The sequence below is a fragment of the Rhyacophila brunnea genome, unplaced genomic scaffold (assembly GCF_057557595.1).
Source record: "Rhyacophila brunnea isolate RB1 unplaced genomic scaffold, BYU_Rbru_1.0 scaffold_12, whole genome shotgun sequence".
NCBI classification, from domain to species: domain Eukaryota; kingdom Metazoa; phylum Arthropoda; class Insecta; order Trichoptera; family Rhyacophilidae; genus Rhyacophila; species Rhyacophila brunnea.
This window is the reverse complement of record NW_028232774.1, coordinates 15,506,081-15,533,728: the sequence shown is the minus strand read 5'-3', so window position 1 is coordinate 15,533,728 and position 27,648 is coordinate 15,506,081. Positions and strand designations below refer to the sequence as shown.

Here is a 27,648-nt window from a genome sequence, read left to right as displayed (position 1 = left end):
TACTTTTATTCAGCATTGTCTAGTAGCAATTTATACGGATTCCATAGATTCTTCATAATTCTACCTAAAATGTAGATGAACCCAAATAACCAGATTTCGTATGCATTTGAAAAGTCAATGTAACAAGTCGATATTATTCGGAGGCCATCAACCCAGCGTAACTGATGCGTGGGTGTCGCCGGAGGGGTGCGGCACCCCTCCCCCCATTTAATGGTGCCCGGGTGCAATCCTACAGAGATAAGTGCATTTTTACGACTCGCCTAAGACTCACAGCTCCTTTTACACGCTGCGAAACGGCGCTTCTTCAATAACAGAGATTTCTTTATCGCCTATCAGAGAAGTTAATATCTTTCTTTATATCCGTTATTATATTAAGATTATAAGTAGTTCCTTGGAAGTTAACACGTGTATCCAAAAAAGAGCGACTTTGACACAAAATAAAATATTAATGTAATATGTATTTATTGATTTATAATATTATTGAATTTGACGTTATTACATACAACGATGCGGTCCTCCAATAATTTGCATCATAATCATGTCATTTTGAATCTGCTTAGACAGTCCAGATCGAAATAGACTAGTTTATAATCTTGGCATACTGGTTATTTTTTTGATTGCATTGTCGTTAACTATGGTCAACAATTATTTTCGAGTGAGTTAGCCATAATATGTCACTACTATGTATATGTCATCTGGACGTATGGCTTCATAAATCTTGTACAATTAAATTTAATATTGTACAATTATATATTTATTTTTTTACTATTTTTCTAATTGGTATGTACGTATGTTTTGAGGTGTTTCCAAAGCGTGTGTGTTCAGTAAATAAAAAAAGAGTTTATTTGAATAAACTTTGATAATCCTTAACAAATCTAATATATTGTCCAAACATAATCTCGAATAGTTTGCATTGACAATTTATCGATATAGGTACGCGGGGTGGGAAAACTGTATAGTCTTCAGTAATTTTAAGTATCCACCAAGCTGACTAAAATAGATTGTTTGTCTTATTTTTGTTAACACTAACGATACAAACGTATGTTGTAAAACAATCACAACGCGATAAGCGTTGTTGCGATCCAATTGGTACCTGAACCGTTGTTCGTATTAATTATTTGTGATCGAAGATTTTTCACGACGAATGGCATGTATCCCTAATCATAAATTAGCCATCACTGCAAATAATAAATAAATCAACACGTTTTGTAGTCAAAGAGGTCGAATCGGTTTCATTTTAGGCTAGCGCTCACAGGATAGTGGAAATGGGTTGTGGCATAATTACGAACACTTTCCTCAACCAATTTTCATAAAAACATTATTACAGTGAGTCCACTTCTCGGTGGTCATGATGTGCTCAGTAAATCGAAGCTGATGTCGGGAATCGTTGTCGCAGTGTACATTTATGTTTGATATCCCCGTTGTCGATGTGTTTGAGATATTTTTCCTCTCTTGAGTGGGTACCGCGTGTGCGACATCCGCACATTTTAAGCCCTCCACTGCAATAATAATAGTCACCCAAAATCCCTATCGCCATCTTGGAAAATTTCAGATTAAATAACCCAAGTGTACTTAGACAGTCTACCGCTGATGTAAGAACAGAAGTCATTTATATAATACAGTACCGAATAGATTTGTATATAATGGTGATGAATGTTGTAAACGTTTTATTTGAACTGGTTATTTACATTGTATATTATTTGTATGTCAATATTTTTCATTTTGATATAATAAGTATTAATTTCATATATGTACTTTGTACTTTCGCCCTTTATTGTTTATTCAGATTTTTGATGTATTTTTCTTATTACAATACTACTATTAATAATTACAAGATAAAAAAAACTTTTTATATACAACGTTTTTAAATTTTCTGTTGAATTATTATGCTCAAACTTGTACTTGATATGAAGTAAATAAAAAACAAACAAACAAATATAGAATACTGAAATGTCATTTTGATTCCCATAGTAACGCACGTATATATTAATAATTTAGTTGCTAGGACCACCCCCTTAGCAACCAATAATAGTCTTTTACTTTTTACGGATTTTTCTGAAATAACTTTCCATACAAAACAGAATTAACTGAAAATGGATTCAACTCTGCTTAAAGATGGTTAAAAGTATTAAAATAATGCATTAACATCGCGTTCTGGTATATTCTAAAAGTTTCAATTGTCTAGCTAGTCGGGAAGTTAGTTAAAAATCGATTGCAAGATTTGTACTGGACAAACAACCACCGGACAAACAAGAATACGAGCTAATAAAAACGTTGTAAAAAAAATGACTTGTCCCGTCCCTTCTCTACGAAAGTTGGCATTCATCTATCTAAGTATTCTAAGTGATCTCCGCCTTTAAGATCGCTCACCGGAACAATAATGTTTTGGTCTTATGAAACAATGAAATTAATGTAAATTTTCTTCATTCATCACGTGTCCAAAGTGAGACTCTTGAGGTATGCAGATAACGTGGTAATGCCACGCCCAAATTCGCATCTTTACATTAGATGAGACAGAAGACTTCATGGTCCGCTCTCTTATCCCCTCGTTATTTGTAAAATCATACCACCCAGTAGTGAGTAGAGTAAACGTTTTATAACTTTTCACTTTTTACTACACTGATACGCCTCTTTGCCTGTATACCATAAAATTAGATCAAATGATATTCACTTGTATTAATATACATATGTAAAAAAAATATTTTATCATTTTCATCCTAGAGCCGGAGTGCAAAGTTATGAAGCTTATACTCTACCCATCACAAGTATCTGTTTTTGAAGCTGAACATACGGAGTCTTTCTATGAATTGAAGTTTCGTTTTGAAATTAGAAGCCGATTAACACTTTTTTTAAATATAGGTATAGGTATTATTACACGGCAGCGCTCGAAATGTAAAATTTTACGAACCGGAGCGCTTGATAATTTTACGAAAATATTACCTAACATTATTATCTAATTGTATATGTATTTTAAAAAAATAAGTGTGTTAGATTTTTTTATTATATGGCATATGTCGCTCAGACGGTCAAATTAATATTTCCACGAGACGGAGCGATAATTTTGGGGATGTAACGAACCGGAACGGCGCTCCGGTGCGTTCAGATCCATTTCGAGCCCTGTTACACGGATGAAATATGTCGGTAGTTGCCAACTATCATTCACAAAAATATGTCAGATAAAGTAAGAAAATAAGCTATATGGTAGAAAATAATGCTAGTTAAGTGTCTAGAAACTAGTGTTTCAAACGAATATGTCATAATTATTATCATTTATTTTTAAATAATAGTCTAGTAGTTATTTTAAATAGTCAAATCGTTGAAATCATTGGACTACTTACAATGTAATATATGTACAGTCACGAGTGCAAACATATTTATACGGGCTTAAAACCCACTTTTCCTTGGCAAATCTACTCACCCAGAAACAATATTCTAACCGTACTCTATTGTCACAGTCGATCACTTAAAAATCGTACAATTTCCCCCGGGAGAGAGAGAGGGTTGGTGGCAGCTCCAGCGAGCGAGGGCATTAAACGCGGGTCATTGCAGCACCCCTCGTCTCCTGAGGGTTTAGAGTACCCCTCAGCAAAGCGCATTAGCCGTCGCTATAGAGATTTGCGGGGGTTCTTTGCACCCCAAGACGCTGCTACGTCACTCAGATGTGGAACAGTGCGGTAGGGTTAATAGTGACATTTCAAAGTTATTCTGTTCTGGTCAAGATTATACTGTAGTTTTATTAATCAGTATGAAGTGCATTATTATACGTTATGAATATCACCGTGGAGAAGAGGATTATGATCGACGACTTAAGTTTTATGAAAACCATGTCCGATCCTAATAAGATCATTTGGGCCTCCACAGAGTGGCGGTTTGTATTAACAGATTTTGTTTTGACGAGAAATGGATGTCAGCCACTTGCTCAACCTATCAGGCCGATACCCTGAAATTGAAAAACAGTATGTGTATTTGCCAGTATTTGCTCATTACAGAGCAAGAATATCTATCGTTTTGGTGTGTTCGAACCCCACTCAATCCAATATAACATATTATGTTCTTGTTTTTTTCTAAATTTATTTCTGTGGTCCAAGTTAATATTTTCAATGAAGAATGCATTATTATTTAATTAATAATTATTAGCTATTACGAGGACGTTAAGATAGTTTTTAGTAATTCTAACATTTATTAGCCACTTTGGTCATGATATTACATTGATTAATTTCCAAAGTTAGTAGCCATTATTGACGGAATCTTAAAAAGTTGCAATAGCTAACTTATGTAATGCGCTTGTCATGATGATAGAATCGGTAGCACTCGTTAAAACTAAAGAACTCAACCGGCAACAAAAATACGTTTGTATTAATCCCATTCTCTTCAAAAATTCTTCAATGGTTTTTCTAATTTGTATATTTCAGAGGTTTTTTTTCATGTTAAATATTATTATTTCATTATATTATTACAATCTAAAGTTTCTGACCCATTACAGGCTCCCACAGTTTAAAACCGAGGATACTTATTTATGTTGACCTCTGAAGCCATATTACCACGTAATACTTGTATCTGGATGGCTTGGCAGCCGTTCGAGGGTGACAATTATTCACAGTATTTTAGTGAAAATGAATCAAATATAAAAGCTATTTTCTGCATAAGTGCAACATAAGCCGATTTAATGTCGAGCTTCCGAACTTATTGTGCGATTTTTTTTTCTTTTAAAAGGGTTAAACCGTGCTTATGCGGCAGGACTGGTTGACACCATTTTCTGCTGAAAGCTTGTAAATCTCGTATCGAGGTTAACACTGAAGTGCAGCGTATATAATATATGTTATATTGCAATACAATATGAATATGAAACTATTGTTTACGACGATGGAATAGGGCGTGCTAACCGCTAATCAGTTTTAATGTCATATAAATATAGTACAAATCTAAATTTACTAAGTATTATAATGTAACACTATAATATATCTTTTGAGTCACTGGAAAGTTAATTCATAATCATCATCGGCCTGAATCTATCCACTGCTGGATGAAGGCCTCTTCAAGCTGCTTCCACTTCTCTCGGTCCTGTGCGTTGCGTTACCACGTACTTCCGCAGTACTTTTTTTCTCTTCACCTTGCGGACGTTTTGTACCTCTTCGATACTAGTATATTCTTACAGTGGTTTTACCTATGTAAATGTTGTCGCTGTTCTGTTATTATCTAAATCTAATCTTAAATCTGTTAATACAAAACCTCTACTCTGTGGAGGCCCATATGATCCTATTAGGATCGGACAGGGTCTCGTCGCAAGTATTACAATCTTTCAAGCTGGGTTCTAGCTTTCACCAACAACTCTTTTCATTGGCTCCTATCGAAATGACCACTTTCCAATATGATACATTAAGCACACGACAATCATTGGTATACATACGATGTGGAATTATTACTTTTCTCACCGGTCGATATGAAATTGTACCATGTAAATACTTACTTAATTGATATTATTTATTAATATTGATGCTTTACTTTGTACAAAATATCCACTTCGTGTTAGAATAAGTTTTGATTAATTTGTATAGCCGTAGTATTAAAGGCAATTTGTTTAATTGCCTCTAAAAGGGGCGCGTTGGTAATTTCCTCTAATTGATCACAAAAAGCTTTAATTTAACATTTCGGAATTTAGTTATATTTAATCCATCGAAGTCATTGACTTTAATTGCTTTCAAAATAAACGTAATGAATTGTAATCAAGTTGATAAAGAAGGTTTTGCTTCGCTTTAGTGTTTTCTAGTGTTTATTTTTTAATCAATTACTTTCTTTGATTGTGAAAAATATGTGCCCGCATTATTTGATTCACTTGATTAAAACTAAATGACTAAATCGAAATAGGGCTTATGCCATGTCATAGGTACTTCAATATAAATGTATGTAAATACTTCAAAACAGCAAATATTTGCCATTATTTTATTATCTGCTTGGAGTACCTATGTACTATATTAGTTTCTTTGTTTAGCTTTTCAACACATGTCCGCTCTTCAACATTTATTTTTTTAATGTACAATTCTGATAAGAAACTATTTACTTATACTACGTCATTTATCGAATAAATTATTGTAGTGTTCGGCTATAGTAGGTAATTAGGCCTTGTCCACATGGCGCATTGTGACTCGCGCCCTTTCTAGGTACACGAGACCTCATTGAGCCGTCCACAAGCACTCGCGCTTGACGACTGTCACTCGCGGCGAATCGTGGCGAGATACGCGCCATGTGGACAAGGCCTTAGCCGACAGTGTAATAAATATTTATTAGTTGTTATTCACTGACGTGTTGCAGGGGTAGGCAAACCATGCGTTGCATATGGATGGCACATTACAAAAGGCGACGAATGAAGGAACAAATATAAATATCACAACTTTTGAGAGCAATGGAGGTTTTGCATAAAACAGACGACGCAGTTTCTCCGTTAGAAAGTATCGATATCTTAGTTTTAAAAATTATCGAAACATAAAATCCTGACAGTGTTGTATTGTAATACATAATATCATGATGGCGGTTTGGAAAAAATTTCACATGGGTGCCCTCCACACCTATCAGCACCACATATCCCTACGTACTTAAAACCACCACTGTAGGTTCCGTGGAAATTCCCAGTAGTGAATAATCAGTGAATTTAAAGATTTTTTGTAGCCTAAAAATATCTAAGTAGGTAGGTACCTAACGAATTTTCAGTCAGTTTTAAACTAAAACTCCGTGTATGGCGTGAATATGATGAGAAATCTGAAAACATAAATTCTCAGGTCAGCTATTTTTACGTTTGGCTTTCATATATGTTTTTGGATGTTTTTAAATTTTAGTAAAAACTCAACAATTCAAAATTTAAATACATTTCTGATTTACCACAGAAAACCAACCTTACAAATAGCTGACCTGAGAATTGATGTTTGTGGACTTATCAACATATTCACGCCATACACGAAACTAAAAGGGGACGATATTCTAAGTTTGCTTAAGCGCTTGGCCACAGTGGACGGACGAGCAGCGGCGCAGCAGCGGCGTGTGAAACTCAAACGTATATGCGTGTGATATGCCCAAACAAAAGACACTGTCTAGGAACATTTCACACACGGTTATACGTTTGAGTTGCGCACGCCGCTGCCGCCCGCCGACCACTTCATTCCAGCACTAAGGGTGGCACTTTAGTTAGGAATGTCACTGATTTTGTTTTATGTCTTGCCAAGGATTTATAGTTATCTTTAAAATGACATAGTACGTCAGCATTTTATTCGCGAAATGAGAACTCTAACGTTATTGGTAGTGTTGGTAGTGGTAGTGTCTGATAACTACCGCATGCCTCATACGGTTACCACGTGAGTAGGGGAGCAAGGGGGAATTGGAGCCTACTAAGGAAATTGTTGAAAAAAAGTAACAAAACATTCTAATCGTTTATTAGTAAGACTTGAAATGAGTCCTTTGGTTACATAGTAATAATAGTACTGCAATTTCCACTCAAAAATTCTAAAACTAAGGTACAAAAAAAAACAAAAAACACATTTAGCTCCAATTACCCCACATGTAGGGTAATGAGAGCCAAAAATTTACCAAATATGTAATGGGTGCTTCATATTTTAATATGCTTACAAACACTTATACACATTATAACAGACATAGGTACAATAAAATGTTAAATATTTACTAATGTAATTCAACAAAAATATGCTCTAGTACTAAAAATATCAAAAGAATCAACACGTCATGTTATGGAACTAAGCAAAAAACACAAATATAATCTTTCTGGTTTCGGAGGGCATTTTCCAACGAAGTCATCGTCCAACCAGCCTTGAAAGTCGTCAGCTTTCTATTTCTGGGCATCTGGAACAATTAAAATCTTGTATACTAGTAAAAGAGGTGTGAAATTTATATAGGGGTAATGGGAGCCACCTAGGCTCCGATTACCCGAATGTCAACCACTTTGAAGGTTGATAAATAACGTAACCAAACCATTTTAAACCTTGATTCTGAAACTACTAAACAAAAATACATGCACCTGGCTATACAATGAACACAAAATATGATGAAATAAGTAAAATTTTAAGTACTTACGTTGGTGTTTATGTATTGTAAATTTATATAAGCACCTAGACCAAAACACACTTCCACTCGCCACGCGCGTGCACGTGCCACTAAACAGCCGACACCGATCGATGGGCTTAGCCGACGATTGACGAAGATGTTTTGGTTATTTCCGAGTCATTTTAGTGTTAGATGGTACCTGTTTTGCAGTCGCTCCCATTACCCGCAGGCTCCCATTACCCCACGCTCCCCTAAATGCTGATTTGTTCTATTACGCTTCGTGGTACTGTCTGGTTGCAGGCGACTGACCGACAGTGCGTACCTAAGGGGCCTTAGAAATCGGCAGCATCCGTTGTTTGTTCTCCGACGACGCATAACTAACGTGCAGTTGATAATGCGGATTAGGCGGGCAATGACAGTGTCCAAACAATTTATATATTCCACTTGCGTGAGAATGAGTTTAGTTAGGCGTTTTTTATATCGTTTACTTCTTCGGCTCATTCCGTATCTTTACCTACTTCCTTTTACATTTTATGATTTTTGTATTTACTTTTTGTATTGTGGTTTTTTTGCTTGTTTAAATATTTATAGATATTCCTGACAATTATTTATTGGTATTATTAAAGCCAAGTCTGAAACATTTTAAATTTGTAAAGTTCGCTACATAAATGCAAAATAAATAATATTTGAATGTTGTCTTTTTCAATTGCTAATTTGTGTATTTCTACTTTTTTTTCAGATAAACCTCCGGTTAATTCTTGTCTCGGGGAAAACGAAGGAGTTCATTTTTAGTCCTGTCGACTCAGCTGGCGACATCGCGTTACACGTCTACGACAATTGGCCAGAAGGTACAGTTAACATTGACTTCAATACTTTTATTTTATCATTTCGATCGATCAAGACGAATAATTCTCTTTGGAGACATTTTTTGAGAATTTTCATTTTAGTGTGTTTTAATTAATAGATAAGTAGGTATGTCAAAATATTTTATATTTGAAAGTCAAAGATAAATTTACAATTAAAAAATGTTATAAAATGTGAATTCGTTAGATAATCCCTTTGTATTATTACATTACCATCTCACGCGTCGGCTTATAATGTCGTGGGTCCCAGGTTCGAATCCTGGGTCTGGCTGGCTGGTTTGGAGTCAATATGGATTAGAGTTGGATTAGAATTCTCGAGATTCGGGATTTCCAGAAAAGAATTCTCGAGAATTCTCGAGATATCGGGAAATTTAAAATAAACCTGTAAAAATACTAAAATCAGTGTAAAAACAGAAATTCCAAAAAAATATGTTTTTTTTTTATATTTATGGAAGAAGACAAACAAAATAGAAGTAGGAAAACAAAAATAATTCAAAACATTACTTATTAAAATAGAATTTCAAAAAACACAGACTATCAACCGCTGCGTCTGACAATCGCGTACGCTTTTGCGACACAAAATTCCATGATTCCTTAATTGTGTTAAATGCTGTGTGTGTGATGTGTTTAATTAAGAAAAAAATTAAAAAAAAATACTTATTTTATGGTTAAATTTTCTCTATTGAAACGAAACTATTTTTGAATAATTCATAGTTTTAATGTACCTATTGTATATTTATTTTTAAAAATATCGATTTAAAAAAATGTGTGATTGAAAACGTAGCGTGGCGGCGTTTACCAGGTGACTAGTTCATAAAGTTATACACGCAGACAAGATATACTGGTACGACAATATAGTTCAAAATCTCGAATATATTTAGACTATATTTCTGATGAAAAAAAAAACTATACGTAGTACGCTGTTATTTTAAACACTAAGGCAAAACAAAGTTTCACCGATACAACACTATCAAAAAGTTTAAAATGCAAGTAAACAAAACTGTCAAGGAATGTCGCATTAAATATTTAAAATGGGCTGTTATTTCACTTTAAACAACCAAAGAGACACATAAAAAAACTACTTTGACAGTTCTCAAGAGTTCGCCTAGCGGAAAAGAGGAAACTGGGGTAGGTAAACATTGAAACTTTGTTAATAGATAAAGAGGCCGAATATTCTGCAGGCAGCAAAGTGTAAAAGTTTCACGATACCACGTAACAAAATGCATTTTCAAAAAACCAGAATGACGTCATTTTGTAATAAACGGTCGAGCTATTATTCACGTGACAAATTATTCAGTTTCACATAAAATAAATATACTTATGTGTGGGTACTTCCTTACTCACATCTCCCTATTCTCCAGTATTGGCGCATATGTTACTTCCCTTGGTGGACCATGTGAAGATACCATGTCTCACAATCATACAAAAGCATAGGTAGCACGCACGCGTTGAACAAACGACGTTTGGTTTTCACAGAATACAAACTTGACTCTAAGTTGGCCAAATGCATATCCCGCCATGCCCATGCAAATTTCAAGTTCGCTGGAAAGACTGTCATCGTCGGCAACCGTGGTTCCCAAGCATTTTATGTGTGGATAGAAATAATTCTAATGTCAACCTAGGCGCTTTGAACAGAAAATATTGAAACATAATATCAACGTTGTTAAAATATACAATAGTATAATAGTCCTAAACATATTTATTTTTTAGTCGATAATTACTATTTCGGTTGTAACACTTTTTCCAGTACTGTATTAATGAACGATCGTCCTTGCTTATATTATAGATACTATATTCGTATGTGTAGTAGATATGTTGTTTTTTATTCATTCTAGTAATTATCGCATAGTCGAATGTTCTAGAAACCCAATTGATCATAATGAAGTGATACCTATATAGTCCATACATGTCCAACGCATCGATCGCGCCATAGGACCATATTATGAATTGAGACAAGAAATATGTAAAAAGTGTGTAGGTACATTCAGTGGGCAATATAATAATGTAATATTGAAGGAGAAGCATTAACCATTTATTTATTATTTCCTTAGCTAGCTTAGTGCTCGGACACACGACACTACAGTTAGTGTGCTTCGACGCAAGTCTTACGTGATTCCAAATGCATCTGATTAAAATCTCCATTTTTTTTGTCTAAACATGGAGATTATAGTCGGATGCATTTGGAATCAAGTAAAACCTGCATCGACGCACGCTTACCGCAGTATCGTGTGTCTGAGCTATGGAATCCATTCCCGAGCCAAAATTCTGATCCCGGGATTTCGGGATTACAATTTGACAATCCCGGGATTGGCATTTTTTCCATTGTTAATATAAAATTTTTATATTTACAAATAACATTGATAAAATCGGTCAAAAATAAATCTTGTATAATTTATACTATTTAAGACATTTATTGTTAATATTGTATACGTCCAATCTTGGAAATACATAAGTTTAATGGAGTAAATAATATTGTAATATTGTAATATAAATAATAATGTGAATTTAATATGAGATTGCTGTTTCTGAAAGTAAAGACTTAATGAATGGGTTAGCGAGATTTAAAATAGTAAAGCAAATCATGGTGTACTTATGGCCTTTCCGCTTCATAAATCTAATTAGTCAGCCAAATATTCAACTACCGTATAAGATCATGGTGGAATTACTTTGTTAATAGTGCGAAGCATTGTTTTTTCCAATCTTTCTCATTTGTATTAACTTATGTGAAAAAATATAATGAATCGGCAATTTACACATGGGTATAAATCAAACTTCATTCAAACTCAGTTTATTTCTAATGTAACTACATTTTACTATTTGTTATTAAAAGTATTTTTTCTGTTATATTTTCGTTTTTATTTTATTTTCCATATAAATTGATAAAAAATCAATCCAGAATGTTTCGAGATTATGTTTATCAATCCCGGGATTCATAGGTATCAAAAATAGCTCGGGATCCCGGGATTGGAATCCCTAGTCTGAGCCCTTACATGAATGTCATTTTCAAATTAATCATGAGAAGCCCACGTGATCTCGTCATATCAATTGATTTGTATTTTATTATTATACAGGAGTGAGAAAAGATACGATGCGAATCCCCGCGCTTTAAAATGATGCTTAGTTTACCCTTATCATCGTACAGTAGGCTAATTATAACTTATAATTTTCACGACGAAGGTGTTGTTGTATAATTTGTATCGCATCTGTGTTTTCAACCAAATATACGTTTGTTTCAATTAAACAATGACAACGGAGTTTATGCTAGATCACCATCAGTTTTATACTGAATAGAAGATCTCAGCCTATTTGAACTTGGACATGCCTGATATAGTTAATTGCGAATAATATCGTTGCAAGAAATCGAATGGTAAACCATAACGTTACGTTGATTCTGCAATATTTGGCATTAAAATGTTCAGGGTTATTTCCGGCAACAAACCCACTCTCAAAATATTACATTTAAAATTGCCACATAATTAATGAACGTAAAACATGAATTACGGTTAAATTCGATTATTTTATTACCATTCGTATTATTGAAAATAAGTTCACATTATTCCCGTATGAGCATGGGGCATATGGTTACATGGGATTTATACGTATTACATTTAACACAGTTTACCATGAGCTGTCGTACCGTATAGAGATACTTTATTATGGCGCATTGAAATAAAATAATTACAAGATAAGAACTTTTTATATACAACGTTTTTAAATTTTCTGTTGAATTATTATGCTCAAACTTGTACTTGATATGAAGTAAATAAAAAACAAACAAACCAACAAATATAGAATACTGAAATGTCATTTTGACATTTCATTTTGATTTCGTAGTAACGCACGTATATAATAATAATTTAGTTGCTAGGACCACCCTTAATAACCAATAATAGTCTTTTACTTTTTACGGATTTTTCTGAAATAACTTTCCATACAAAACAGAATTAACTGAAAATTAATTCAATTCTGCTTAAACATGGCTAAAAGTATTAAATAAAGGCATTGTTATCGTATTCTGATATATTCTAAAAGTTTCAAATGTCTAGCTAGTCGGGAAGTTAGTTAAAAATCGATTGCAAGATTTGTACTGGACAAACAACCACCGGACAAACAAGAATACAAGCTAATAAAAATGTTGTAAAAAATACGTGTTGTTCGCGGAGCATTGCAGACAGTAATGTTCAAATTTAATTAGATTCAATAAAAGCATTAAATTAGTCTATAATGAATGATTGGTATTAAATATCTAATATAAATCTCGTCACTATTATCAAATATTTGATTCCTACGAACACTTACCATAGTTATATAAAAAAAAATTACGATATGGCTGTATTTCGAATTTACTTACATACCTATTTTCTTCTGTCTTTCCTTTGTATAAGGGTGGGTTTTTAAGTGATTTAATGACTCGACTTTGATCTCAATACTTGATATAACAGCTCATGATGAACTGTGATACGGATAACTAACTGCAAACGTACAAATTTCCAGACACAAGATCATATTACGATTATAAAGAAGCATTAACGTCAAGAAGTTTAAATAATAATTAAGTAGTGGGTATCCATAATCAATGTTCCCTGTAAGGTGTGCGCATGTGCGCGCGCACACCTACCAAAATGTGTCCGCACACATGTTTTCATCCCCCGCACAGTCCTCACACAACTGGTCCTGAGTACCTATATACTGTATAAAAAAGTCGGTAGAATAGAAATGCGTCAAAATTCGGAGAAAGAATTTTCTTACGTACATAGCTGAAAATTTAATAAGAAAAAAATCACATTTTTTTACAAATGTTTATTTTGCATAAAAGTGTTCATATTGAACAAAAAAAACCCAACATACAAGATATAATATAAATAAAAAAACGTTTAGCAAGTTTAGTATTTAATATATTTTATCAATGAATACTTTTTTTTTTTATTTCCTATTTTTATTTACTTCAAAAATTATCGTTGTTAGTGTTATTATTATATAAAATCACTGATATTAATAAATACTTACCTTAAAAATATAAGTTTTAATGAAAAATTGTATGTGTGTTTGTGGGGGGGGGGGGTGTAAATTTACCGCACCGGGTGACACCAAGCCTAGTTACGCCACTGCTCAGATGCGTTGATGCTCCGCATACACAATAGAAAAAATAGAGGGAACTTTGGTCGGTATATAAGTAACTTTTACATTTTTTATCCAGAATATAGATACAAGAAAATATTACGGTCTATACTAAAATGAAAGAGCGACGTAATCGGGTTGAACGAAGTATTTAATTCATTAAAAGGAAAATGCATATAAGTTATATAAATATTTTACAAAAGGTGTAAAACGATAGGTAATATCTATTTAATTTGAATTTGGAAAGTTCGTTGGGTTTACCAAAGTAAAATTGAAATGTACCTATAATAAAGAATAATATGTTACGTGAACCAAGAAGTGGGAATCGATTATTCACAGATACCAAATAATATTTATAGACACTGACCTTTCGAAATATGCTATTGTTAGTGTTCGCTTGGGTAACCATCTTATTAACTTCTATTATACAACTAAAATTCATATTATCCTACAGGGAGGGGTCGGATAGGTTTCTCGAGGGCAAGGTCTCCGCAGGTTAATGGGATATTATTTTATTACGATCGGTTTAACGCGAGGAGGGCAGAAGGCTTCGAAAGAAGCACTAAAGCATCGCTGCCCTACATAGCCTAAAAACGTTGACGTCATTTGGTGCAGTTTTGAACATAATGGGGCAATGTTTCACATTCACATTTTTCAACGAATACATTAAACTTACGTGATATCTATTAAATATCTAAAACTATGTGTGATTTAATGGGATAATTTTAGATAGTTTAAAGATAGACAACTGTTTTTTGTCTATTATCAATTATTATGGCTTGGTTTACGCAGGGCTTAATTATTTTTTAAGAATTAACTAAAACTATCTATATATTGTAGTCTTAGTTCAATGAAAACATTATGCATATGGCTGACAAGGTTTAGTGTGCACAATGTATGTCGGATCTTAACAGCCTACCTCCACCCTTCGCCACTTGATGATATCATATGTGGACGAATTCACGTGCATTGGTAATCATGTTGAGTAAATCGACTTCAAAGTTATTGAAAAGAAGAAGAAGACATAACTGTTTCCAACATTCCGTAAATGTTAATGCAGTTTTTTTCGACCATGTCCGATCCTAATAAGATCATATGGGCCTGCCTCCACAGAGTGGAGGTTTGTATTAACAGATTGTGTTTTTACGAGAAATGGATGTTAGCCACTTGCTCAAGTTATTAGGTCCATACTCTGACTCATACACAAATTGAAAAACAATATGTGTACTTGCCAGATCCAGGATTTGAACCTGGGACCCACGATGCTATAGGCCGACGCTTAAGCTGCTTTTATATCATAAAGACTTATATATCGCTTAAGTATTTCATCATGATTGCAAGACATAGCAAGAACCGAATAAGTGTAACATACAGCGTGTATATACGCTCATTTTATATGGCCGGCTTTGTGAGCAAGGAATTGTAGAACGTGTGAACGCTCGTGTGGCATACATCCGGTTAGTACTATTTTAAAAAACACAACATAGTATTTCTTAAATATTGTGGATATGAAGATAGATACCGTTTCTTTATGTGAGTAAAGTACTTAAGTAGAGACACGTCGTTTATTTCTCTAGTCTTCACAACAACCAAAATAGATATTGACTAGAAATGAATGTGTAATTTAATATAATTTATAATACGTACCGAAAAAAATTAAACAACAGATGTATTTGTGAATGTAGTAGTATGAGCAACAAGCACACGTTTGAGTGAATCGGTCATCTTTTCCTTCATTACAAAAATTAGGATGCCAACGTTTTCCGTAACTTAATCCAGCCAGCCCGCTTGTACTTGGAAATAAAATTTCCCCGCGAGAATGGAATATCCGGTTGAGAAAATCCCACAGCCTTCAGTTAGTTAGAACCCCGCCTCGCAGGCTTTTCCCTCGGCCCTCGTAAGCCGAACTTACTCCATTTTTCACTTGCACAACGTTCTTTGGCGCAACGGCGAGGGACCTATTTCCGTGAAAGCATATCGGCCGTTGTGCTAGTAGACGCCGTCATTGAATGGTTTTTGATAATGGGCTCAAGGAAAGTTTTCTATTTTCCGTAAACATGTTTTTTTTTTACAATGCGCATTTAGTTTTTCATATAGTCAACTTTCGGGAGCCGTCGTAATGTGGTATGCTTTAGGGTGAATCTTGAGTATTCACAAGGTTTATGAATATATCGCACCCGGGGAATAATAGTGGCACAAGTCCAAATTGTCATTTTTAGTTAAGTATGCAGAAATGTTCCAAGAAATCATTTCTATCCACACAAATAGCGGCATAATTCTTAAAAATATAATGGTGGCCTTAAGAGCATTTTTGTCATTATCATATTATAACATTTTACTTGAATTCAAGCAGAAACAGTGGCACAATGATCATTGTTATTACGGATAACATTCAAAATGAGATGACTCAAGTGTGCCAACTTAACAATATTATAAAGTAAATTAAAAAAAAAAAAACTGATTTAACACACCAAAATAAGATATTCAAACTGCTCTCCTGCAAAAACATGTTTTTCGAGTTGTGCCACTATTATTCCCCAGGTGCGATATAGATAGTCTCAAAGTGGGGCCAAATGTTATCCTGGGGTTTCTCAAAGACTAAAGTACGGCACTGGTAACCATCGGAGTAGTAGACGAGGTATTCGAAGACAAAGACCCGGTAAGGGAAAGATACTCTGCTGAAAGGGAGCAAAGAAAACAAATCGATACCTATCACCTTCACCCATACGATTCATTTTTAATGATTTGGAGTTATCAAAGAATATCGCATTTTAATAGTTTTCTTCTAATATGAATGTGTTTTAAATGGGAATAAATATCGCGTTTAAAAAGATTATCAGTACATATCGTCACTGTACAGGCCAATTGGCGTAACCCTCAAATATCAAATTGTTCAGGAATTGAAAAAAAAAACTGTGGGCATTGGATTAACTTATTATTTTATATATATTATTTTATTACAAACTGAGAATTTTCTTTTATTGACACACCAGTGATTTGCGTTTAGGGCGCTGATAAACCTCCACAAACCTTATTTTTTCCTGTGGATCGGAATGTTGGGTCTTATCAACAAAGATATGGGGAGGCTAGATATATTTTAAAGAATGAGATTGAGAAGGATCTTCGGAGCTGTTTGCGATGTAGACGGCAAGCGTGGACTCGGACAGAGAAGGGGAAAAGGAGGGTCGGAAGATCTTACTGTCATGGTCAGAATGATATACGGGTTTAACGAGGTGAGTCAGTGGAGTAGAACTTACTACGGAACGGAACCCGAAGATGGGTTTATAGCCCAAAATAACTTTGTTTCAAAATCTTTATATTATTTTAATTGGCTTTACAATCCTTTGTGGATCTGGGCCGTCTCACGAGTTTTCTTAACAGCGAGTTACGACGAAATGGTCTCATATGACCAGAGACGTGTCCAGTGCATATGACGCTGAACTTGCAAACTCAACCTCACAGGCGCGTTATCTGTCATCCCTTCCGATAAGTGTTAGTTCGGAGCGACCTCTTTATCGAAAAACTTTGAGCGATTTCGTCCAATGACGTGCGATATTACATGCAAGTCGCGAGTGCATACCACTTGACCCGCTTCCGAGGCACCTACGTGCTCGAAACAATATCTTTATTCACCCCACACCCTGGCGACATCTGCAAGATCAAATACGTCACGCTTTCGTGCGGCCTCACTTTTTATCCGCAGACCGCTTTCACTACCATTGCATAAGCTAGAATAATTTTCGTATTAAATACAATTTGGAGCAGCTGTCTCTATTCGCGTCAGCCTCTGTGACTTGGTTTACTTTACTGCTCGTTAAAACTGTTTAAGCTCGTTTCGAAGTTGAATTGATTGAATAACACACATTTAATAAACGGCTTGTGAATTTTGTAAGACGCAGGATTTCAATCCGCGATGAGTCATGAGTGACTTTGAAGTCGGCACAGTAGTAGCCCACCGTGGGTGTCAATCTGAAGATGTACTTGATAATATTATATATAACTTATTTTATTGATTATACCGATCTATTTCACAATGCACGATGGCCGAGCGGTAACGTGTCGGTCTATAAAAAATCGGCAAAAAAATCGAATTTTTGTTTTTCAATGTGTATTGGTATTGACCTGAGCAAGTGGGTAACATTCATTTCTCGTAAAAACAAAAATCTGTTAATACACCCTCAACTTCGTGGAGGCCCATTTATGAGATCTTCTTATGATTGAACATTTAAACAGTTTAAAGGAAAATGTCAGATACCTCCATTTTTACATGCATTGATATATTTTTTTGATTATGGTTCTCAAAGTACTTTCCCACCATATTTATATCCATAAACTATTAATATTAAATCCAGCTTAGTTTATTAGTAATATAGCATTAAACCAGAGGTTGATTTTAAAGTCGGTTATATTCATTAGCTGTCATTTTTTTGTAGTTTTCGAGCAACTTTACACGTGGTTGTTTATAATCTTGAATGACTTTTAGGTTATTTTATTTCGCTATTTTCTCTTTCTAATTATTTACTAATAATATGTTTAAAAAAAAAACAAAATATTTTATTTCTAAGCTTGCTTGACAACTTTATATATTAAAAATGGCGGAGGTAACCGACTTTGAAACTTGTGTATTCGTGACATATAATTCGACTTCTTTTGTTTATTGTGTGTTTTAACAATGTTTCCAATTGACCTTTCAGCGGACTGGGATGCGGAGGCGGTGGCAAGAGCGGAGATCCTGCGGCTGATATACCAGGGCCGGTTTCTCCACAGCAGCGTGACGCTGGGCGCGCTCGGCCTGCCAGCGGGTCGCACGGCTGTCATGCACCTCGTCCCGCGCGAAAATCTGCCGGAGCCAAATTCGCAGGGTATTTATTTCATTTCCCTTACCGTACTATATACATATTATAAATCACACGCATTAGGCTGATGATTGTGCTGCCTAGTTAAGAGCGTACTTCAGTGAAACGGCAAATAATTTTCAACAGTATGTGCGACGAAATTTGTCACTAGTAGTCGCCAATCGGAGACCGACCGTCGAGGTGTCCGCACGTCGATTTATTTTGTCATGACTTCGGATGAAAATATTCTTAAATCGTGTAAAGTTGACTTATAAACTTCACGTATGTACTTAAAAAAGAAAATATGTCAATGAATATACTATTTTTATTAGTAATATAACAATAAACATAGCATTAAATGGACGCATGTTGGATTTTTATGACAAATTATATTTCGTTCGGCACGCGTCATTTGCACAAACAGCGCATCGCCTAGCCACGATCTTTTTAGACCATGCCTCAACTGAAGTTATGGCATTTACACGACTCGCCTATCTACCGGTTACAGTAAAATACATAACAAATAACCGCTTAGTAATAATCATATCTTCTGTTTTTAACAAAAATGTATTTTGCGAAATAATACTTACAAATCTATTACCACTTTGTATAAAAGTAAAAACACAACAGTATGTAGGTATTAATAGTATTTGGTGTGTACAGCAAAAAAAAAAGTGTTGCCACCAGAATGTCGCAAGAATGATACCAATAATTGACTTTCAACAGTTGACTAACAATATATTATATTATAATAGTCATTCGTTATATCTTAATAAAGATTAGCACCAGTTTCGTCCGCTAAGCTGGACATTCTCAATTGTTACTAACGCTTCAATTGTACGAAATGTCTCTGTTGAAAAAGCTGACAAAGCCAGTATTAACATTTATTAATTAAACAATAAATTGACACAACATTATTACACCATCAAATAAGTCAGCCTTACATTATAATGTGTATGTATATTAAGTATATTCAACCGTTTTTTCTACGGATGGATCCCAGTATGGACATCCCGGAATCATCACAACATTTAATATACACGTTTAATTTGATCAATATATTATTTAGTGCGTAATGCGAATAACAGCAACGCTATTTTCATTTGTTTTATTACTGTCATTGAATAAAAATTTTTTTTTAAAATGGAACTTTGCAGAAGACCCGTTCGTATTTCAGGCTTAAAATTTTGTAAAGTGTAAAATTATATTATTACATAAGATTTACCAGTTTCTGGTTTAACAAATTCTATCTGTACGGTTTTAATTTACCTAGTAGTTTGTATAATATGTTTTATCTTCTTTTCCTCATTCCTGCCAAGTTACTGAGCAATTTTCTCCCAAAACACTGCTCGTTGCGGGAAACTCGGCCAGAGAAGGGCCTTACAGGAAGTAGATTGCATACAATACAAACCCCGAGAGAAATACAGGCGGTGTTTCGTGTACTATTTTTTTTATTTTTTCCTTTTCTCCCCCGACTCTTCAAACTTCACAGCATTGTGCACTTTGCGGCCCGGCCCCATCCTGACCTTCCTGTTGCCCTTTTTTACTTTTTTTTCTCCCCAATTAAGAAAACTTCTATTTCACATACATTTTCTTTCACAAGTTCTCTCTGATGCAGTTTCGAATGTTCGTGATATTTGCATGTCACGCTCGTGATCCCCGAAGACATTCAAGTGATTTACAATTATTATAAATACTTACATATTTACAGTTAAAAATAGATAAAATAAAATAATAAATAAAATCGCTACGTACATTGGATGACCACAGTCAAATTTTAGTATCTACTTAATTAAATCAAACTTCAGTTCAATTTTATTTTCTGGTAATCATATTATTACATTCCCTGTTCAAGAAGTAGATAGTTGGATTGACCAGCGTCAACATGCAATCATCTTGCCAGATCTAGCATTTTTAATACTCATCTAACATACAAAATATCCATCTGGCATATGGCGTTAAATCTAGCGTTTTTCGATTCGTTTTATTATTAAAATTATTGTGTAATTGACAATAAAAAATACTCCCACATGCTTTCTGTTATACGCAATACGCAGTCAATTTGTTTGCAGTCAATTTCTCAATACACAGCGTTGATTTTGATTGCATTCTTTGAAGAGAATGCCAATTCGCACAAATATTTAGAACAAAAATAAACGGTGCAACTCTCCAAAATGTGTACTTGCATAAATATTTATTTTTATTGCTGTACTTCTATATTTACGTTGTCATCAAATACAGCAACATCCAGTAATTTAGAAAATTTCTAATGAAGATAAAATACATGGTTGATGCATTCTCTACAAGACTACAGTCATGTTACTTATTTTTTTTAACATGAACATAAATATCATAATATTTACCTGAGCTCTTCATTTATATTGTATTATAACTCTGTAACTTCAATAAAAACCTATTATTCTGTAAATCATCCTCATTCATCCTTTCACCTCATTTCATTCACCCCAAAAATATTTTTATAGATGTGTTTAAATGTGTCGATTCGTTTGCTGTTCTACTTTTTTTTATAAAATATTAGACCATTTTTAATATGTCTACTTACGTAAACTGTACACATCTTATTATTTTTATATTTTTGCAGTAACTCATTTCTCGATTACGTATTACCTACATTTTATAAGTAATTCTCAATATGTAATGGTACCCTCAACTTTTTTGTGGTCAATGTTTTTTTTATTGTCCGTCATCTATTTGTCATTTTTATTTTACTAAATATCACGTACATTGTTACTATAACAATTTTCGGAGGCCATTAATTTTCCAAATAATAAGTTTGGCGGCGAGTAAAGCGGACTTACAAAGAAATTCCTGCGGCGCTTTCGTTATTTCTCTTTTAAATATCTCCTCAAACTTTTTGGCCCACAGGAAATTTATTTATTTTTTCCCGTTTGTTCGCCCGAAGAAAACTTTTTCTCAGGAGTTATTTAACGTCTTTATTATGGGCATAGCACCTTTTTAAATTCGCTTTGTTTCCTTTTTAAAATATTATGTTTTTTCGGCCATTAGTGGGTTTCGCCTTTTTTTGTTTTTACGCGAGTTTTAAATTATGAGTCAATTCGAAATTTCGTTTTTTTATGTTTAAAGTTTTGTTTTCGTAAATGTTACCAAAGGCTGAAAGCATTTAGCGGGCTAACGAGTAAAGTCGTATGAAAATAATGAAGAAGTTTACCTCTCCTTAAAAATATCCGGCCTCTACTCTATCTGCGCAAATTTTTCTAGATTGGCAAACCTATATGTTCTTTGAAAAAAATATATGATTCAAATCTTAGCTGGTTCCCTGATTTCACTGTATGTTTGGATTGACAACATTTTTTCCGCCTCTGCTCTCTCCCTCTCTCTTTATCTTTTTTGATCCCTAAAAGGATAGCACACAATCTATTAAGGCAATGGAAAAGTGTTCACCTTATCAAAACTATTTTAAATCCTAATGATTAACGATTATCAGTTCAAAGTGTTGAAAACTAATTAATTAGTCACGAAAATGTATACTATGATGTGTGAACAAATTAACTTTCTTATTTCATTGCATGTATATACAAATTGTTCCTGTCAATTTTGATCTGACTTCGTAAAGTTACCCGTCGGGATATTATTCATCACCCATTTCACTATCCACAAGATTAACATGGCGAATATTATGATTCCAGATCAACGGCAAAAGAGCAAAGGCGGGTCGAGCAGTTGCTGTTCGGCATCGTGCTGCATATTGTAATGTGGCTGCGAGGCAGGACGGGCGCTGCGGAGGCCGGGCCCCCCACACGGGGCGCGGCGCTCCGCTTCACAACGATCTCCAACACAATGCAAACATGATGACGACACCGACGACTGCAGCGGCCGCCGCGGTCGCATCCCTCATGCTAGGATAGTATGGATCTCCGCTAAGACAATTGGTACCTGACGGGGATGCATCCCTCGTACAGAATATCACAACGACACTCCGTTCGAAGCATGTCAGAAATGGTCAATGGCAAACGATTGATGAGTTAATTGTTGTGTGACACTATTTGAAAGCACCGAATAATGGCAATATTTAAATTCAACGTGACCACCGTTGGAATAGGTGTCAACAATGTAAATGGCAAATGATATATCAGACTGAAAGTTACAATTACCAAAACGTCGCATAATATCGCTAAATAAAATGTATCTGTGATTCAGTTTCATGTTAAAAATAGTATTGCATACTAATATTGATACATTAACTGAGTGAACCATGTGAAAGATAAAAGTCTTCTTGTAAACGAGTGTGATCATACAAACTCGGTTTACCCAAGTCCTTAAATAATATTCTTTCATAAACAGATAAAAGCGTTGAATACTGATCTCCCTGATTTGTAGTATAGGCATATAATATATAATAATAATAACATAGCTAACTGCCAATTGTTTGTCTTAAAATACATAATATATTTTTAATGAATTCTACCTACATCACAATAAGGTTGATTTTGAAAATTTTCACTAAATGTCTTCGACCTATTCTGAAAAACCCCCATTTTAATATTGAGATTTTGTATGCAATGGTGTATCCATATTATTATATCAATAATTTGCTAATGACATTAAAGTTTCCTGCAAAATTTCATTATCTTGGAATTTATATAAAATTAATTTGGTGCTTCTCAATCGTGTTAACAATTCACTATTGACTTAAATTTAAATGTAGGCTGAACAACATTTTTATAATTCTTTCTCAATCTGTTAGCTGCCATAATGTGAGAAGGCAAAGTTATATAATAACAAAACTGTTCAGACGTTTCAATTCAGTTTAAATTTCTGTCTGTAGTTTAATTTTTAATATCGTTTTGCCAGATACAACTAGACTGACATGAGTGTACTTGATGAAGCTTGCACGTATTCGGTGTACATAACATTATTCATATTAAGCTAGTTTTTTTGTTAGATTGTGTTTCATCGATTCGGCAGGTGTTCTTTCAGACGTGGTCCATCAGAGTTATAACATCGCCTACTGAAATTAAACCGATGTCATTTTTGATGTTGAGACTTTAACATGGGCCGGTGACGCAGTGTCGATTCTGATGAAATCACAATATTGATGAATGGGCTTGTTTATGAAATATTGTCACTCGTAGGATGCTTTTGATAAGTATATTTTTAAAAAAATCGTCCTAATATCATTGTAACTCATTTAGTGATGAAAGATTTGAAACTGACTGTATTAATTTTGTTGTAATATGTATTAGTTTTGTTTATAAACTATCTAAATTATTTCTGTATCATTTATAACCGAATCACAATGAATATTGTATTTCGTTTTTGATTTAATGCCACCTTTTTTTCATATTTCTTATTAGGTGTGACAGGATTTCAGTATGTATTTGAATAAATTATCTGCGAATGTGACTGTTTTCCGATTTATACATATAAAAATAGTTTAATTGTGTCTTTATGGCTTTCCAACCACTGAAAATAGTGGTAAGACTTTACCACTATCTATGGTTCAAATAAGTTATATCTTCGAAAATCAGTTCTTTCAAACTAAAATCAAATCATATATTATTAAACTTTAAATAAAAAGGGCATAATGTAATTTGCCAGACTCTGAAATTTATTTTATATTGCATAATAGGCATTTGAGTGGTATGGTATGATTGGAGCTTCAATGTAGAAGCAAATACCTACAATTAATACAATTTTATTTTCATCGTTGCTTTAATTTTAAAATAATATAGTTGTTCTTGTTAATATTTCATTAATTTATAAAAATTCTTTAACGATTGATATTCATTTTTATCTTTTCTGTATTTATTATCAGTATTCGTTTTGTGTTTACAGTATAATTTGTATTATAAAATAATTGCTTTGTTATAAATACCATGAATTATACTATTCAAATAAAACATTGTTTAAGAGCATAAATAATTCTATTCAACAAATAACATAATTTACCCTGCAATGTTACAACTAGAAAGTCAAAATATATTGATCAAATTAATACAATAGTATAATATTATAATCTTGATAATGATATTTCAACCAAAATAGTTATCGACTGACAAAATAAATTTGTGAAATTATTAATATTATACTGTTGTAAAATTAAATTCTTTCGAGTAAATGTTTTCTCAATTAAGAGAATTCATAGACTATTGAGATTTGGTAAAAAAATGACTATCTGAAAATAATAAAATTAACAAATAACTATTACACACCAGTCACTCAATAAAATAACTAACAAAGATGGTGCAATGCCCAAACAAAGATGGTGCAATGCCCAATTAAATGTTTTAAATATTGTCATCCATCATTCTTAATATTTGTAATAAAAATATTCATGTCTAGATATTGTATTCATGAATAATTTTCGGTTCTACATGTATATTTAATAAGATAATATTCTATGGAAGAAAGTAATCGTGACTAATAAATATTATATATAATTAATATGTTTGGTGATTTCGACGAGACTCTGTATGTATGTGTTTATTACGAATGTCATTATTTGGTGTGTGTTGTTAGTTGAAATAATACAAGATGAAAATAAACAATTAGTGAGAATATCACATATTTACATAAACGATTCGTCTATCAAAGTGTATATTGTGCTAAAGAGTGTGAACAGACATTTATGAAGTTGACATGAGTGTTCTCCTACATAATATAATATATATATAATAATATCTCATATAGCTGATGTTCATATTGTCTCATATGAAAAAAAGAGTATAGCGGAATTGTATTAAAAGATCGAAGAAACAGATGAAAAGTATTTAAATAATAAATAAACAGTGTTAAATTATAGTGGATTTAGTTTATCGGACAAGATTTTCGCTTAGTAAAATAAATCCTTTATATAATATAGATAATATCACTACGTTAGGAGAAATATAGCAAAGTTAATATTTATATAATATATATATATTGGGTGCGTAAAATTAATAATATGGAAAAACCTAGCACGACTTACTACTGTAAAAAAATTAGCTGTAACATCATATTTTAAAATAACCTATATGAACCTCTACCAACAGTGAATAAGTAGTATATTAGGTACAAGTGTTGCTTTGTCTATATAGATATGAATTTAAAATCAATAACTCTTCATTATTATCTACTAAATCATTGTAATGTCAGAAACGTAAATCATCAATATTGTAATCGTTCTAAGCTTCACAGATTGATCCAAATAATGTGAGAGAATATATCTTGAACAATGCCATCTATCATAAATTTTGACAGCTGCTTTATATTCTATTTACAACCGAGCTTTTTGCCTACGTCAAAACATTGAATGTTGCAGACATAACCTTACAAAAATGCTGTCATAATGTAGTATTATCTTTATATTTTTAAAGACAGTTGACGCATTCGCGTTAGCAGTTCATCAATCAGAGTAATACAAAACTAAAACAAAGCTTACTACGTACATGCAATATCGGCTCTCTATTCATATAAGACTATGTAATTTGCTAATACACACGTTCAAAAATTCCTATTGAGCCTTAATTATAAATACAATTTGGCATTTTAAAATGTCCAGACAACTTTTGAAATCTAAGTATTGCTAGACTTATATCAAGCCTAATTCCATCTGAATGTAAATCAATATTGACTATAATATAATGAATTGATAGTCAATTTGAATTTGAAGAATTTGAATCACTATTGGCAACGGAAACAGAAATTGCGTTACTTTGTTTAGCATAGTTTCAAAGCGATTACATTTTTCAGTATTAAATATATTCTGACTACCTAATTAACCTATTCACTGTTGCTATAGAAAATTATCGAAAAGTCCACTGATATTGCTAACTATGATACATAATATGGGTAGTACGTACCACTAAATTATAACATTTTAAATACATTTATGGTTGTTTTAGCTACAACAGAAAGATTTGCAACTTTCCCAATTCATAGTACTCTATACACATCCATCTCTATAGAAATACGAATACAATGAGAATGGGCTGAAAATAATGCAGTGTATCCACAACTGGGTTTTGATTGATTGTAAATCTAAACGAAATTAAAATTTTAACTAGCTACTGGATTAAATGATGAATAAACTAATTGACATAACACACTAAAAAAAGTTTTAATATTGTTCAAATAAATACATAATATTTATTATGTTCTATTCAGTGGCTATACAATATACATATATGTTGTTTTCTCTACTTTGTTACAGTTGATGTGAGTAGCTATTACACCTACAAACATATTAATTGTTAATTAACAGAGTGATCAAATAGTAAGTCAAGAGATTATTATTCAACAATAAATATATTAATGTCTATTTGTATACAGTCAATAGTAATTCAATATAGCAATGTTTCCCAAATATAATTCTTAAATGTCATTGAATTTGACTTCTAAAATTGGATTGACTTCCTGAGCTCGAAACACTGAAGCAGGGCCTTTGTTGATTGCAGCACAACCGATACAAAATATATGTATCAATCTTCATTAGAGGCCTAGGAACAACATTTATATAGCAATTTAATAAAAATACATTAAACTAAAAATTTCAGTTAATCTGTGTCATAGATACATTTAGCCGGCTCAGACATCTAAACTCGTCACGTCTGCTACAGTCATAAATCAAACCTTTTAGGAATGTCGCATTCATGTTGCGCAGTCAGCTGGGCACATAGGCGCCCGCCCCGAGACAGCGACGCGCACAACCTCTCAAAACGTCAAATTAAACCTCATTACACAAAAATGTCGTCAGACGGCGAAACAGCGATCATTATGTATTGGTACCGAAGAAATCTTTTGTAGTGGTCTCTCCTTGTATAATC

At 33.4% G+C, this 27,648-nt stretch overlaps 1 protein-coding gene across 2 annotated transcripts in view; it reads left to right on the top strand.

Annotated features, from left to right (window-relative positions):
* Window positions 1-22,719, top strand: part of UBL3 (ubiquitin like 3) — a 429,818-nt gene extending 407,099 nt beyond the window's left edge. For both annotated transcript variants that reach the window (XM_085960847.1, XM_085960848.1), the window contains 3 exons: window positions 8,786-8,894; window positions 18,722-18,889; window positions 22,531-22,719. In XM_085960847.1, the coding sequence (XP_085816973.1) occupies window positions 8,786-8,894; window positions 18,722-18,889; window positions 22,531-22,595 (342 nt within the window). In that variant the 3' untranslated portion in view covers window positions 22,596-22,719. The remainder of the gene's footprint in view (window positions 1-8,785; window positions 8,895-18,721; window positions 18,890-22,530) is intronic.
* The last annotated feature ends 4,929 nt before the right edge of the window (window positions 22,720-27,648 follow it).